Source organism: Sphaerodactylus townsendi, linkage group LG02 (assembly GCF_021028975.2).
Source record: "Sphaerodactylus townsendi isolate TG3544 linkage group LG02, MPM_Stown_v2.3, whole genome shotgun sequence".
Taxonomy (NCBI): Eukaryota; Metazoa; Chordata; class Lepidosauria; order Squamata; family Sphaerodactylidae; genus Sphaerodactylus; species Sphaerodactylus townsendi.
In genome coordinates this window covers 78,930,670-78,946,836 of record NC_059426.1, presented here as the reverse complement: position 1 = coordinate 78,946,836, position 16,167 = coordinate 78,930,670, and the positions used below count along the sequence as shown (strand labels likewise).

The window sequence follows — 16,167 nt, the reverse complement described above, 5'->3', positions numbered from 1 at the left end:
AGCTCAGGAAGGGAGATATGTTTTCTACCAAATGCAACTGATAAATGTAATTTTGTTACTCATTCATCTGATCCACTAAAAAAAATTGGTATTTAATAATACCTGCAATCTCTTTATGGAAGTAGTCAAATTCAGCTGTCTGAATTAGGAAGTGCAGTTGCTCCGAAAGTCTTTGTCTTACTGATGGACATTATCTCTATCTTGTCTACATTCAACTTTAGCTTGTTTCTCCCCTCAGACAGTTGACTTCCCCCCTCAGACAGTTGACTAAATTCTGCGATAGAGATTGTTGCCTTTTGTGGTTTGTTCAAAGAATTGTAGACCTAGTGAGTATAATGGACAGGACTGACCTTTGGGGCTATAAAAAGTTGCTTTGTATCAACAAATTCCTGTACTCACAAGTGGGCTATTCCTCCTGTAGCACGGGCCTTAAACCTTTTTAAAAGATCTAACATTGGCCAGCACATAGGTTTCAGGTACCTCTGTGTCTTATGGTATTTTGAACACATTTTAAAACTCTCTCTCTATAAGAAGCAAAAGAAAACCTTTACTAACAAAAAGAAGAAATGGAAAATGTGACCAGAATTTAATACAGTTTTCTAAGGCAAAAGATGTAAATAAACAGAAGGATGGCAAGCCATCTCAAATTGTTGTTTGCATGATACAACATGTGCATTGATTGTTATCGACTGTTGTTGTAGAGAGAGATCTGAGATTATTGAATTTCCTGTGGGACAGATCTGACTGTTACCTGACAATGATGTCTCAGGAGGAGGGGTGATAGACCTGGCCAAGCATTTGATTAGCTTTACATTGACTGCATTGCAAAGTGTGCATTAAAGGGACATTCCTGGGAGTGCAAGTGATTTTCCTGCATGCATGGTTCAGTACTTATAGCCAGTATGTGGAAACCATTGAAGATCACGCAACAGAACCTTGATTAATATGCTCTGGAGTGATTGGATAAATGTGCTGGTACTGCTGTTCTTATAGTTTCAGAATTAAAATGGTTATCTTGTTAGTGCTCTATGGTTGAAGAAGTTTTTTTTTCTTGCAAGCACCAGAAAGTAGAGTTGCTAGCTGTTGACTGGATATTCCTGGCAGACAGCAATTCCTGAGGTGGGTGTACTGAGATATCATCCTGCAATGTCCCAATGTCACTCTGACTGCATAAAAACCTCAGAGATTTTGGGGAACCCTAGAGCATCTACAACATGGTGATGTTGCTTCTAATTATGCAGCTAGGAGTGATGTTGGGTTTTTTTTGTTTTTTGTTTTATTTCATTCAATAGAATGAACTATATGGATTAGTATATCTTTGACAGGTGCCAAGTGGAAGACTCTGAAGATGTATCTATGTTGGAAGATGTGGCTCTTGTAATTATTAATCTTCATGTTTTGTCTTCTGACAGGCTGGATGAAAGAGGTCAAGAAGAATGCCAAAAGCATCAAAATAGGTGACTCTGGAATTATAGTTTCATATTTGAGTTCTGGAGTTAGGGAAGACATTTTCTTCTAGAAATAATTAATTACAATTATTGATGGACTACTTCATTTAAGTTTAACCTAGATCATCTCCAAATAATAAACAAAATGGATAAATGTGCTGGTACTGCTGTTCTTATAGTTTCAGAATTAAAATGGTTATCTTGTTAGTGCTCTATGGTTGAAGAAGTTTTTTAAAAGGAAGACTTTTGTAGCTTTCTCGTTAAGAAAATTGGGGAAAATGTACCTTTGTTATTGTTATATATCACACTGTTTCCATAATATTCTAAGGCTCAATTTAGATACCTGATTGTTTCAAATACCTTGTTCTTGTGGAGTGAAGGGTGAATATTCCCACTCCACTCACCTAGATTGCACTCTTATGTGGAGACCGACTGTAAGTCAAAATAAATATATAATACTATGTGAAGACCTGTATACAAAGGAACACAAAATTTGATTTTCTTTTTTAAAAGTTTTTTATTATCAAAACTTTAAAAGCTTACAAACAAAAAGAGAGAAAAAATACCAAAAAAATTATCAAAAGGGCTCCTGATTTCATCTGTACTGAGTGTTAACACACTTCAGAAATTACTACTTGCTCTTTAATTAACTTTATAAAATAATTCTCAGTTACAGTTGCTAATAAGTTTCATGCTTTTCTCTGTTAGTTCTTATTTTTGTACTCTTCTATTCTTGAAATCTTCATATCAACCCATTTTTTCTGTTTTAAGCAAGAAGTTTATCTTGGTTTTCCAACTGTCGAAAAATTTAGATAAGTTCTTTTATCTAATTAAAGAAGTAAATTTAGCCATCCACACCAACTCCAATAACATTCTTCTATTATAGGTATAGATGGCATTTTCCATTTTTGTGCATATAATATTCTTGCTGCTACTGTTACATATAAAAACAAAGTTCCATTTTTTTCAAGTTGTCTGACTATAAGTCCCAAAAGAAAAGCCCCTGGTTTTATTTGTATATTAGTCTTTAAGATCTTTTGAACCATTGAATGTATTTGTATCCAATTTTTTTTAGCGTTGTTACAACTTCACCATAAATGATAAAAAGATCCTTCATGAAGATCACATTTCCTATATTCATTCAAAACATTTTTGTACATCTTTGCCACTTTTTCCAGTGACAAGTACCAATGATACATCATTTTATAAAAATTGTCCTGCAGATTGGAACATGTAAATTTAAGCTCCTTTGACCACATATGCCCATTGTTCTGTTTGTATATGATGTCCAAAATTAATGACCCTTTTACAATCTTTCACTTGTTCTCTTTCTATTTCAGATCTTAACAAGAGTAACATGATTATCATTTATGCATAGTTCCACTTCAAATTCAGTCTAAGAATCATCAAATCATGAAATCTTTTATCTATTTTAAATTTCTTTAATAATTGTGTATTCAAACCTCTCACAAGTAATATCTTCTAATAGATGTTCTCTTGATTTCATTTTACGTTCTTCTGAGAAGTCTAGGATGTCTTGATATAATATCTATTTCTTTCCAAATATCATTTCCGGTCCATAGAATGCTTCATGTGGTGACAGCCAACCTCTGAGGTTTTTTTTTAAAAAACATAGTCTAGGTTTGAACTTGTCCCATATTCTCAGAATGACTTGCCTAATATAATGATTATTAAAATTTTAATTAACCTTAACATTATGATACCATAAACAGTCATGCCTTCCAAATCTCAAATCATGCCCTTCTAGATCCAGCAATCTTCTACTAACAGAATCTATTCTTTCAACCAAACAAAAAGCCGCAAAGTATAATTTCAAATCTGGTAGACTTAGACTTCCTCTTTCTTTTGCATATTGCAGTATGTTATAGTTAATCTGAGTTTTTTTCCCATGCCAGAGTCTGATATATCCTTCTGCCATTGTTTAAATAAAGTCTCATTTGTCAATATCAATATTGCTCGGAACAGAAATAACATTCTGAGCAATACATTCATCTTCCCTCCTGCTTCAAAGCAAAATAATGATGTAATTTTGGCCTCTGTACAAATGGTTGCATCATATGTTACATTATAGGCATATTGAAGACAATAATCTGACTTGATTTTTGCAACAGTTATGAAGAATAAACAATATGCTTAGATTTTAAGGCTGTTTCAGCATCTTAAAAATTAAAATGTGTTGTAATAGAAGCTTTCATGAACTGGTTGAGATGAAACTTGTAAACTTTGATTTATGGAAAATTCCACAAAAATCTTTTAGTCTTTGAGATGCTTTACCACACTGATCTTCATAAACATTGAAAAAGTTGTGGTAGATGGCTGGAGAAAGCTGAAGCTAACGATCATGTTTTAGGAAACTATTATTAATCATTATTCATAATTTTAATTTTTAAAGTATTAACTTTCTTAATTGTGTAAGGAATCAGTGGTTACTTCTATAGTATTTTCCCCCTCTCTCCTTTTTTAATCCATAGTGCCAAGAGTTTTATTTGAAGGCTGGACTTACCAAGACTTTGAGAGTGTCTTTGGCAGTGAAGATGAAATAGAAGAGCTTTCCGGTACTATGGTTCAAGTGGCCGAGGTAAAACTCATTGTTGTCAGAAATGATGCGATGCAATTTCAAAACTGTGTTTGGTCTAAGAAAACACTTATTTTATTATGTTTGAGGCTAAGAATTTAATGATGTATGGATTCTAGCCATAGATGCAGGCAAAACATTAGGAACTAAAACTACCAGACCATGGCAACACAGCCTGGAAAACCCAGAACAATCAGTTAATTCTGGACATGAAAACCTTCAACAATGCATTAATGTTGTATCTAATCCAAATGTGAATAAAATGTGATTTCTGTATGTTAAATATGTCATTTAGTTATTAGTATAACCTAGTCCTGTGTGAGTTCTATGGGGATAAATTCGGGGCTAAACTTGTAAGGTAAATTAATTTAAACAGAATTTCTTTCAGTCAGAACACTAACCTACACCGGTGACAAATGGATTTCATACCAAGTCAACTACTGAGATGGAAGTTTTCCCCTCAAAAAAGAAGTCATAAATTATAAGAGAGGGACACGAGAGTTGTCTCACTTTATATTATAAAGATTTAATTCAATGAATGCGATCTGTAACTTTTTAAAAATTATGCTAAGATATGCTATGAATGTAATTTCTGTTCTGTGTTTTAAAACTAATAAAATCATTTGTTATAAAAAAGAACACTAACCTACAGAACAATTCAACAAAGATTTATACAGCTATGTATAAAAGTGGACAGACTTGCGACTGATAGTCTTTCTGAATTCAACTGAATAACAGGGTCTTCTTGCAAAAACTTCGTGATGAACCAAATCCAATTTCCAGTTCATAGTATTTTTAAATATAAATGTGACCTCCCTTGGGATTGTTCAAACAGCTACAACAGGATCATGGGCTTTTTCTGTAGTAGGCCCAGTCCTTTGGAAGGACCTATTAGAGTGGGTGAGGAGGGACCTTCTGTTGCTTTATTTAGGAAGCCATGTAACGTAGGCAGTCTTATTCCAGAGATCATATGGTAAATTATTTCAGATGAGTTGACACTGCTTGTTTTAATTCTGTGTATTAACAATATGTGTTTGTAATTCTTGTATATTTTAAATACTGAGTCCTAAATATGTATATTTCCTTTTTTATTTTAAAAGTTTATTTATTCATTTTAAAAGGTGAACATACACAAGAAGAGAGAATATTGGTTACATTCATCTCCATCAGTATATATCACAATATAATTGTTCATTCCCATCTTGATAAATGTTACATATCTTTTTTGACTATCTGTCAAAGTGTAGAATTCCAAAAACATGTCAAACTCAAATAATACTTCTCCCAACTTATCTTAACTAACTTACCTTAACTTTCCTTACTTAATGTAACTAACATATCTTAACATATCTCAACCACCATTCTTAACGAATAGAGTTATGATTCTCTAGTACACCTTTTTAAGTTAGTTTTCTCTTTAGTATTAACCAATGAAATCAAAACATAATTATTTTATTAATATAGTTCATCCACGATAGAAGCACTTCAGATAAAATATTATAATGAAGGCAAAAATTGGCCAAGTTATCAAGAAATAATAGAAATAAAACAAAGTAAAATAATTTTGAAACCCAGGGAGCATATAACATTTAACGGTCAAGTCTGTCAGTGGTATACTTACCTACAAACACAGGACAATATGAAAAGTGATTTGGTGAAATGGGGACTATCAACAACATGGAATGAGTTTGATAGAATAACGACTATGAACAATGCAAAAATAATTAGTAAACTATATAAAATATTATTAGAACAGAAAACAGAAACAGAAGTAGTAAATATGTGTTTTCAATGTATGTTTCAGTTTTGTTAGACTGTTATAATTTTTGTCCTTGTAACCTGTTAGCCAATCAGAGTCCAATTAGGAAAGGCAGGATAGGAAAAATGTTTTCAATACACAAATAGTTTTCTGTCAATTACATGTATGGAGCATCTATATTAATTTTAGATGCACAAAAATGCTGGTATGATGATGCACTGCACATCTCACTAGCATGGTTACCTATATATAAAATTAGTTGAATCAATTAAAATGCATATAGTCATTTTACAAGCGCACAAAACTTAAAATTGATAAACTTAGTTATCCAGTACACAGTACACCAAAAAAAGCAGTGCTCCAACTAAGATAACATGCAAAAGCTAGAGTAAACGAAAGGTTTTGCAAGCAGTCTAAAACTGATGGAGTCAAAATAAGTATCTGCTTCAATGATATTTGTCTCTAATATATTTATAATTATATTTGTTCTAGAATGAAAATTTTGATGGCTTTGTAGTTGAAGTTTGGAGCCAGCTAGGAAATCAAAAGCACACGTAAGTACATTTAGATGGTTTAAAAAAACACTCTTGTGTCAAAAGCAATTGTTACTTAAATGCTTGTGATTTTTGTATAAGTTTATTTATTTATTTTATTTTATTTATTTCTTAAACTTTTATACTGCCCCATCCCTGAAGGGCTCTGGGCGGTGTGCAACATAAAAATGACAATGTAAGGTAACTAAAACATTTAAAACATTTAAAAGCAGCTAATACAACACAATAAAAGAATGGCGTTCAGCAACTATTTATAAAATTCCCTCCCCCCCCTCTAAGGGAGGGGGTGGCGTCCAGCATACTAACTTTAATTCCCTCCCCCCCCAAAAGGGAGGAACGGCGAGTCTCATTAGATGGCAGTTGGCCCAGATGTCAGGGCCATAGAAGGTTAAATATTTGTTATTTATTTAAAACATTTATATGTGTTTTTCCTCCCAAAGGTCCATATGATAAAAAGTCTATTCTGAGTTTTCTGTCTTCCCTCTTTCTTATCAATCATACTGTCGAATCAACCTCTCATTGCATGACAAATTTGACTCCAGTCGTTCTTGCGGTCTCTATATTGAGCAAATGAGGCATCATAGTCCATCTTCACTGCAGTAAGGCGTTGCTTCTTGTTTGCTCTTACCTTTCAGATTCAGACTCCAAGGGCCTGTCAGCTTCCTTGAAAGAGTAGTTTTGATGGCTTCTATTGCTGCCTGAGGAGAAACATTTAAAGCATTGTTGCTGCAGCAGCTTTACTTTAATGCCTTTACTCCAGACAGAATATAAGATTTATGTCTTATGGATGTTGTGGGTTTTTCAGACTGTGTGGTGGTGGTCTGGGACTTTTCAAACACCACTCAACAATCCAGCAGATGCTACAAACTCCTTCCCTCTCCCCTTCTTCCCCCCACCACCTCATCTCACTCTGATTTCTGAGATGAACCACAAACATTCAGTCCACCAGGATTCACGCATACAAATGCAAATTGGTAACTGCATCTGCAAATTGGTAACTGCAACCTCAAATTAATTCCATCTGGACACATGCTCCCCCTCCCACCTAAGAGGTGGACAAAACAAATACACAACTACACAAACACTCCACACTGTGCCATGGAGAGAAGCACATCTCACAGAGATATCTCTTAGTTGTGTTAGAAAGGTATGACAGATATGCCGTGGGTACCACTTGAAAGTGAATACCATCCCTGCGTGCCTGTCTGCACAGCTGCGTGAAGAACAAGCTCATGCTTCCAGCCAGAGAGAAGTGTGGGGCATTTTGTGGAGGCTGCTGCTGCTGTGGAGGTGGTGGCTGCTCCTTTGGGGCAGCTGGGTGTCTGCTCTGTCAGGTTGGGAAGGCATCATTGGCCCACTGGAGTGAGAGCGCAGTCTGAGATGCAGTGCTGTTACGGAGATATTTATAGTCAGGTGATCTCACAGTTCTTCTTGCATGTCTGGAGTCTAAAGGAAGCTCATGTTTTCAGTCCTTGCAAGGCTGGGGGCACCTTGTGGGTCTTGGGAGGTGGGGAAGGGAGCAGAGAAGGGTGAAGATGTGAGGTTAACCCCTGGCCAGTCTTGAGAGGCATAAGATCACACGGAAGAGAGTGACCTAGCAGGTATCCTGAACAAAGAATGTCTTAGCTAATTTTCATGAAGATCAGGAAGGAGTGTGTGGGGAAAACTTCCTTGGTTATAGTGTGTACTTTTGTGCTGCATCCCACAAAATTGATCTGATTGAGGAAACATGAAATAATGAATTTATTTTGATGGTGTTGATCATTTCAGGTTTCAGCTGAAGAGTGAGATGGTAGGAATAAATGGTCTTCCAGACATTCTGTGCCATGTTATTTGATATGTCACCACTCAGATTTGGGATTTTTGATATATGTTATTTTTTGTTTTGGATTGTGTTGCATGGTTGCTCCTGGTTCCTTGGAAGTGACCCATTTCTGCCTGATTGCTTTCTTGAGGCAACCTTCTCGCTTGGCACCCTAACTCATAGCTTCCACAATTTAAACAATGATTGCAGTTTTCCTGTTTTCTGACAGGCATTGCAGCCCTTTCTTTGGTATTGTCTGTCAATATTTCTCCTTCTTCCATAATTAGCTCTTTGATTGATACTCTGAACAATTTGCTTTTGAAGATTAAGTCCAGCTTTAACAGCTTTGTCCTCTTCAGTATGAATTTTCAGTTCTTTTACCTCCTTCAGCAAGGTTTTCCTTTATCCTTGAGTTAAGCTACTCTTTCTGCTCATGCTGTAGATGTAGCTGTTCACTGTTAAGTTCATTCTGCCTTCACTTCATTTCAGATATAAAGCTGGATCAAGGGACTGATCTATTGACCTATTGAACACCTGGAAAAAAGTGGGAAGAGAGGCAGCTTCCCCAAATAGAGTTTGCAGGAAGTTTAGTCTCCTTCTGAAGCCCTTCTGATCTTTTGGAAAACTCTGTACCCTGTTATCTGTGATTTAGTTTGGTCCTATTTATTTATTTATTAGACTTTTACTGTGCTCTTCCCCAAAGGGCTCAGGATGGCAAACAACATCAAAATAACAACAATAAAACCATAATAAATACAATTAAAACAATCATATAAAACTTCTAAAACAACCCCACCCAAGATGGCGACTTAACCAATGCCAGATATATCCCCTCCGGGAGGCTAAGAAAAAGATGTTAATCCAGCTGGCCACCAGGGAAAACCTGGCGGAATAGCTCCGTCTTATAGACCCTGCAGAAACTGCTCAAGTCCTGTAGGGCCCTGATCTCAGTCGGGAGCATATTCTACCAGGCAGAGGCCAGGACTGAAAAGGCCCTGGCCTTTGTTGAAGCCAGCCGGACAGTTTTTGGGCTAGGAATTACCAAAAGGTTCCCCTCCGAAGAACGGAGGGACCTACTTGGGCAGTATGGGGAGAGGCGGTCCCAGAGGGCACCTCTGATTTCTCCCTTGCCCCACTAGTTTGCAACTTAGCTTGGGGGGAGGGGGAAGCAAAACTTGTTCAGAGTCTGCTTTGGAAGAGAGATAAAAAAATCTTGGTTCATATGGTTAATATTCTCATCTCCTATACCCTTACAAATTACATAAACATGATACAAATACAAGGCAAGTACCTTTTGCATTTTTCCATCTGGTCTCATTCCTTACTTTTATATTTTGTTTATAAAGAGAGTGTGTGTTCATAATCTGCCAGTTGAGAATAATAAATCTGATAAAATGGGTTCTTTTCTATGGAATATTGTTCCATGATTTAGAATAAATAGTCATGTGAGCAATAGCAAAGGCCCTTATTTTAAGTAAAGAGTGGAGAGTAAGGTCAGATTTCAGTGCAAATGCTGCAAACCCACACATCTTAAAGTTACCAAGGGTGTCTAGCGAAAATATGCATGGATTATTTTCTACGATATAGCTAAGCTTTGTTTATTTAGAATAATATTTTGAATCAGTAGCCTGTGAAACAGCTTTATAGGTATGGTGATTAGATGCATAAGAAGATGAGACTTTGTGCTTGTAATGGTTATATAGAGAATAAGAGCAATTTTGGATCTCTCATGCTCAGTAAGGATTGAAGATAACTCTGGGAAGTTCAATACAATTTAATATCCATGATTCTGAAATATTTTCTAATTAAAATGAGTTGCAGTTGTATTTTATATCACATTGGCTGAACCTTATTTGCTGGAAATGCTAGTGTAGCCATGCTATTCAATGTATTTTCTAGATACATTCTCTTTTTATACAGTATTATACAGTATTTTATACAGTATTTGATGAAATAAATATTATTGGGGAAACAATCTTGATACAGTTAGACACAGAACTGTATACATAACTTCTTGCAATGGTAAAGGTTTTGGATCTTGTTGAAAAGAGAGGCCCCTTCTGCACAGGCTGGGGAGGTGGGCTAACACCTGTGTACTTGACTCCGGTGGAGCCCCGGGACTATTCGCACATGCTCGCACAGACGCAAATTCGCATGGTTCCCTTCCCCACCGCTTCTTGCCTCATCCCCGCTCATCTTTCGCAGGCGGGGCCAACCCCCTGGGCCATGGGATGGCCCCTTTTCCAGTGGCTCTGTGAATGGGAGCCGGGGAGGGGGTTGTGCGAGAATCGCTCCATGGGCAATTCGTCTGTTTACAGCAGCTGACAACTGCAGCCGTTCGCGCAGCTGCGGCTGTGCTTCACTGTAAAACAAAAGAATTTGGGCCCTCATTGAGCAATTCTCGTATAACCCGCTCCGAGACTGCTGGGGCAGGTTGGGGCAGTTTAGAGTCATTTGCAGGGTGGGAACCGTGCAAAGTTCCTGCCCAAAATGGTGTTTATCCCGCCCCCAACCTGGCTTTATTGGCCAGTGCGGAAGAGGTCAGAGAGTTAATATCAAACTGTTTACTCAAGATAATTCTTAACACGTCAAAATTTATCTTATGTTGCTAACGTCTGACTTGTGTCTGAAATCTATATTCACTCACTATAAGGATAGTCTGATTTACAGTTTGATGTCTATTGAGAAGAGGATTGTGTATGTGTAAAGTTCCATTGAGGCTCAGCCAACTTCTGGAGAACCCATGTGGTTTTCATGGCAAGTGACTGAGTGGAGGTGGTTTGTCATTTACTTTCTTTCTTTCTTTCTTTCTTTCTTTCTTTCTTTCTTTCTTTCTTTCTTTCTTTCTTTCTTTCTTTCTTTCTTTCTTTCTTTCTTTCTTTCTTTCTTTCTTTCTTTCTTTCTTTCTTTCTTTCTTTCTTTCTTTCTTTCTTTCTTTATTAGATTTTTATACCGCCCTATCCCCGAGGGGCTCCGGGCGGTGTACAACAATAAACATAATATAACATAAAATGGCTAAATCTTTAAAAGCAGTGATAAAACAGTAAAAGCTAAATCTTATAAATACAATACAAAGTCTTCCTTGATGATCTCCCATCCAAGTACCCCCCAACTTAGCTTCTGAGATCTGACAAGATTGGGTTATGCTACAACAATCTACATCCCCAAGAAGAAGCTTATTTAACAATACAGTGAAGTACTATTTCCAAGATAAAATTCATAATGTATTTTACTATTACGTCTTGTATATTTTAAAAACAAAAACAAAAATCACTCAGTTATGGGGACAAAACCTATAGCCTTCTTTATCTCTGGGTACACATACGATTCTTAATTGCATGAACAAATCCAGTACAGATAAAGGCATGAGCCTGTTTTAAGAACAGTGATATGTAAGATATCTAGAATTCTCATTAAAGGAAAATATGTAAATTCCTTGATCTTTCTTTACTAAGAACTGGATTTTGAAAAATCTAACACAAAGGCTTTTTTTCCTTTTAAAGGTCACCTGAACAGGTCATTTAGTGCTGTTCTATTTCTATGTTTCCCCTCCACCGTGTCTGTATATGGGGGAGTGCACACTGGAATTGACCACCCTTAATGCTTCCTTTGGTCCTGAGAGTTGAGTCTTACTGATGTTGACATGTTGAGCTGTCAGGATCATCCTGGAGCATGCTGATTTTACTGAAGATTCATGAGCCTCAATTTTCACAGTAGAGTAGTGGGGAGACTGGAAATATGTCCACTTCCTCTTTTTCTCTCCAGCATCTTGGGTGGAAAAGAGGCTTTCCCAAACCCTGCTACCTGAGATAACTCCATTGGAGATGCTAGGAATTAGACCTGGAATCATCTGCATGACCTGGAATCCTCTGCATGGCATTGCATGTGCTGTACCACTGAGCTATTGCTCACTTCCCCATAATATAGGGTTTTTCTCCAACGAGATCCAGTGTGGTGTATCTAGTATCTGTGAGTCCCACATTCTAATCCTCACATGTGTCATGGAATCTTGCTGAGTGACTGGGCCATTCGTACTCCCTCAGCCTAACCTATGTCACTGGTATGTTGTGAGGGTAAAATGAGGGAGAGGAGAATAATGTAAGCCACTTCAGGTGCCCATTAGAGGAGAAATCTGGGGAATAAATGAATTAAATAGATAAACAGATGAAGGCTTACAGGTCTCTGATGTCTTATCTTGTGTGTCACCAGGGTTACATTAACTTAGAAGAAAAGTGGGTCTTATACCCTGCTTTTCTCTGTTTCATGGAGTCTCAAATTCCTTCCTTTCCCCATCATAGGCACTTTGTTAAGTAGGTGGGGCTGAGGAAGTTCTGAGGGAACTGTGACTATCCTAAGCTCACCCAACAGGCTTCATATGGAAGAATGGGGAATCCAACTGGGATCTCCAGATTGGAGTCCACTGCTCTTAACCACTATACCTCACTGGTTTATGAATTAGCTCTGAGGTGAGCCAATTTCAGTTGTACTAAACAGTGCCTTAATTTGCTCAGAAGGTGAAGGTTTCAGTTCCTTTCAGATCTCTTTTTGCAAACAATTAGATGAATAATATTAGCACTTACCATTTCAAACATTTCACTGCACCAAGGAGGCCTCATATAATTTTGAACAGAGGCACATGAGGCACACCCTGGGACATGGACAATATACCACACTAAACTTTCCTTTCTCACTTACACAGTGAGAAACAGACTTTTCTCTGTGAAACACCTCCGAAGATGCCAGCCACAGATGCAGCCGAAACGTTAGGAACAAAATCCACCAGACCACGGCCACACAGCCCGGAAAACCCTCCAGAACCAGTTGAATCCAGCCGTAAAAGCCTTCGACAATACAAAGGCACATGCGTTTGTACAGGCAGACAGCAGACAGTAGATGGTGCTACCATCACACAGATGACTTGAAAGTGCTACCTTCCATAAACACTGCAGATATAACTGCATTTGACCTTCAGATATCTTATTAACTTTGGGAGTGAAAGAATTAAACTTCTGCTGGCACATCCGTGCTGCGTTCTGAGCTGTGGACATTTTAACTATAAATTAAAGGCTTGCTGTTAAGTCGCTTCCTTCTTTGGTATTACATAGGCTGTGAAAGGATCATTGAGAAATATTTTTGAACTGTAGATCTCCTTTGATTTTTTAAAATCAAGATTGGGCTATTCATTGAATGAAGGGCATGTCACAAATGCTGTTCATTGGATAAGCTTTGTGTTTTTAGCCCGTGCAGAAGCAGTTCTGTGACAGCAAAATCTGTCTATAGTTAATGGAGGGAACGGTGGAGGGGACAGAAAGACGTATTGCCGATTCTGAAGGTTATTATGACAACTACGGCCAAAAATATTTTTTAAAAATATGCAGCACTTAATTGGTTCAGAGTAAATTGTCAAAGTGGCCTGTGCCTTAGAGGGATCTGTGAAGATGAATTTGACAATGGCAAAGTACATAATGAATATTTAACAGTGTTTTGGCATGAAGAAGGAGTTTTCTCCTAGCTCATTATACTTTTAAAAATGTGGTGCCATGCTTTCCCACCTCTCCTTTCCAAATTGACAGTGGTTAATGTGAGAAAATATTGCCACTCATTTGGTTTATATAATCTATTTTGGATGACATAATGAGACTTCTCTTAAATGAAGTCTGAGCATTATCTACTAATCCAGTAAACATGTGTGACATACTCGTGGGCCAGAGAGATGGTTTGATAAGCTTGTCTGCCAGTAGTTAAAAAGCTCTGGCTGTTTCTCTTGCCATCCTTCTCTCGCCTTTGCCATAAATTGGATGAAGTATACCATGCCAAGTTTAGTAAAGCCTATGACACCATGAGTACAAAATCACCCAGGGAGAAACAAGGCTGAAATATTTTTGTGGTTTCAGTAGGTGCGAGTGGGAAGTATAATGTTCTGTGGAACCCTAATAGTAGTGCTAAATGTTTTGATTGCTGATACTGCCTTCTCCTGTTATCTGCATGTGTCTGAAAGCACAATAATTTCAATATTAGTAATATTTCTTTAAACTATCTGTGCCACCTTTCCAACCAAATAAGGTCTCCAATGTAGTAAACATCAAGGTATTAAAACATTTAAAGCAGCACTAAAATGTATATATAAAATATTTAACAGTGCCATAAAACATGTAGATCTACAAATACAACACAACCAGTGAGGGGAGCCAATAGTAGTATACTGGGGATATGCAAGACAGAACAGAGACGTATTCACTCTCTGGCAGAAAACAATGACAAGGGGATATAGACCAATCTCCCTATGTCACGATTGAGAAGACCTTCTCTTAGGTTTCCACCAGTCTAGTCTCAGAGAGCTGGAGCTCGCAAAGCATGGCCTCCAAAGATGACAGGAGTGGACTAGTAGGTTCAAATGGGAGAGGGCAGTCCTTAATCTATGCTCGCCCTAAGCCATATAGGCTTTTAAAGGTCAATATTCCAGACCAGGGGTAGGGAACCTGCGGCTCTCCAGATGTTCAGGAACTACAATTCCCATCAGCCTCTGTCAGCATGGCCAATTGGCCATGCTGGTAGGGGCTGATGGGAATTGTAGTTCCTGAACATCTGGAGAGCCGCAGGTTCCCTACCCCTGTTCCAGACAGACTCAGTGTGGTGTACTGATCTTCTTCCAAAATACTTACATTACCTTAATTCAGCATTGCATCTTCTCATTCTTAAAAGTATCTAATATACTGACCTTTCTTAATTACTGTTTTCACAAGTCATAAACAGTGAGAAGTATCTAATATATTGCATTGATTGTGTAGAATTGTAAATCTACTGTGTAGTAGCAGCAAACACAGAATTAGAAGAATGAAAGGGAGGATAGTACAGCTAATATAGTATGGTGGCTGCCTCCAGCAGTTAGGAAGGGGCCCAGCTTTATGAATAGGAAGTCTACTTGTGTCTTTGACTTTTTCTGAGGTTCTTGTTTGCATCCTTGTTCCTCACAAGCCAGAAAAGTAATGAGTAGGATAAAAAGAATCCTGAGGAAACTTGGAAAGAAATTGTGTGCTTGCATAATAAAAAGGGGGCTTGTGTTTGTTGCCTGATAGACAAGTTGTTTCCCCTAGTTTATCTTCCTAAAACAAAAATAAAGGTGAACATTTTGGTGGGTTTTATTTTGTTTTACTGTGTTCTTTTTCTTATTGCATCCTATGCATCTTGGAGCATTCTGGGCTAAGCTCTGTTGCAATGTGTCTTTAGTATGGAAGTTTGGAAGATGTTATTCCCCTGACTGTAGATTTTAAACTGAGAATCTTAACATTAGAAGTATTGTTTTGTGATTTTTTTAAAAAGAACAAAAATAACCTGCAGTCTCAATGCTGCCTTTGTCTTGCAGGGGTCTAATTCACTTGCTTACCCACCTCTCAGAAGCACTGCATCAGGCCCGACTTAAGCTCATACTTGTCATCCCTCCTGCTGTTGTGCCAGGGTGAGTATCTTATTTTCAGTAGAAATCCCAGAGGATGCTATTTTCAGCTTCATTCATGCTATTTTGGGCTTATTGTTGCTGAAAGCTCAGTGTACATATAGCTTAAGACATGAAGCAAATGCTCCTGCTATATTGCAGGAGAAAACTGTTGTGCTAGATACCTTGGAAAATAAAAGTAACCCCTTGGTTACTGGCTAATTGAAAGTTAAAAATGTGGCAATTCAAGGATCATGCAGACTTTTTGTAATGTCTGGTTACCTTCATCTAGTTGAACTTTCTTTTGCTTTTATCAAACGTTATTGCTTTTGACCACTTGGCTGTGAATCATTTTGTAATAATCCAGATGAAGCACTTCCCTCATTAGTATTAAACTGTTTTGAAAGGATACATCAGTCTGAAAAAGACAGACTTATGCATTTGCTGATTTCACAATAATTAGCATATAATGTGTGATCATTTCTTAAGTTATAAGGTGGTTTTCAGTCTTACTTGGATTAATAATTTCATGCTTTGTACATACCTATAGTCAGTGGTGGTGTTCTGTTAGTCT

The 16,167-nt window shown here is 37.4% G+C and overlaps 1 protein-coding gene across 5 annotated transcripts in view; it reads left to right on the top strand.

Annotated features, from left to right (window-relative positions):
- The window catches only part of CHID1 (chitinase domain containing 1), a 132,888-nt gene that overhangs the window by 10,760 nt on the left and 105,961 nt on the right, over positions 1 to 16,167 (top strand). For all 5 annotated transcript variants that reach the window (XR_007243675.1, XM_048486687.1, XM_048486688.1 and 2 more), the window contains exons 5-8: positions 1,413 to 1,457; positions 3,941 to 4,047; positions 6,296 to 6,357; positions 15,525 to 15,617. Coding sequence is in view for 4 of the 5 variants with exons in the window: in XM_048486687.1 (XP_048342644.1) it covers positions 1,413 to 1,457; positions 3,941 to 4,047; positions 6,296 to 6,357; positions 15,525 to 15,617 (307 nt within the window). In the remaining variant the exon portion in view is untranslated. The remainder of the gene's footprint in view (positions 1 to 1,412; positions 1,458 to 3,940; positions 4,048 to 6,295; positions 6,358 to 15,524; positions 15,618 to 16,167) is intronic.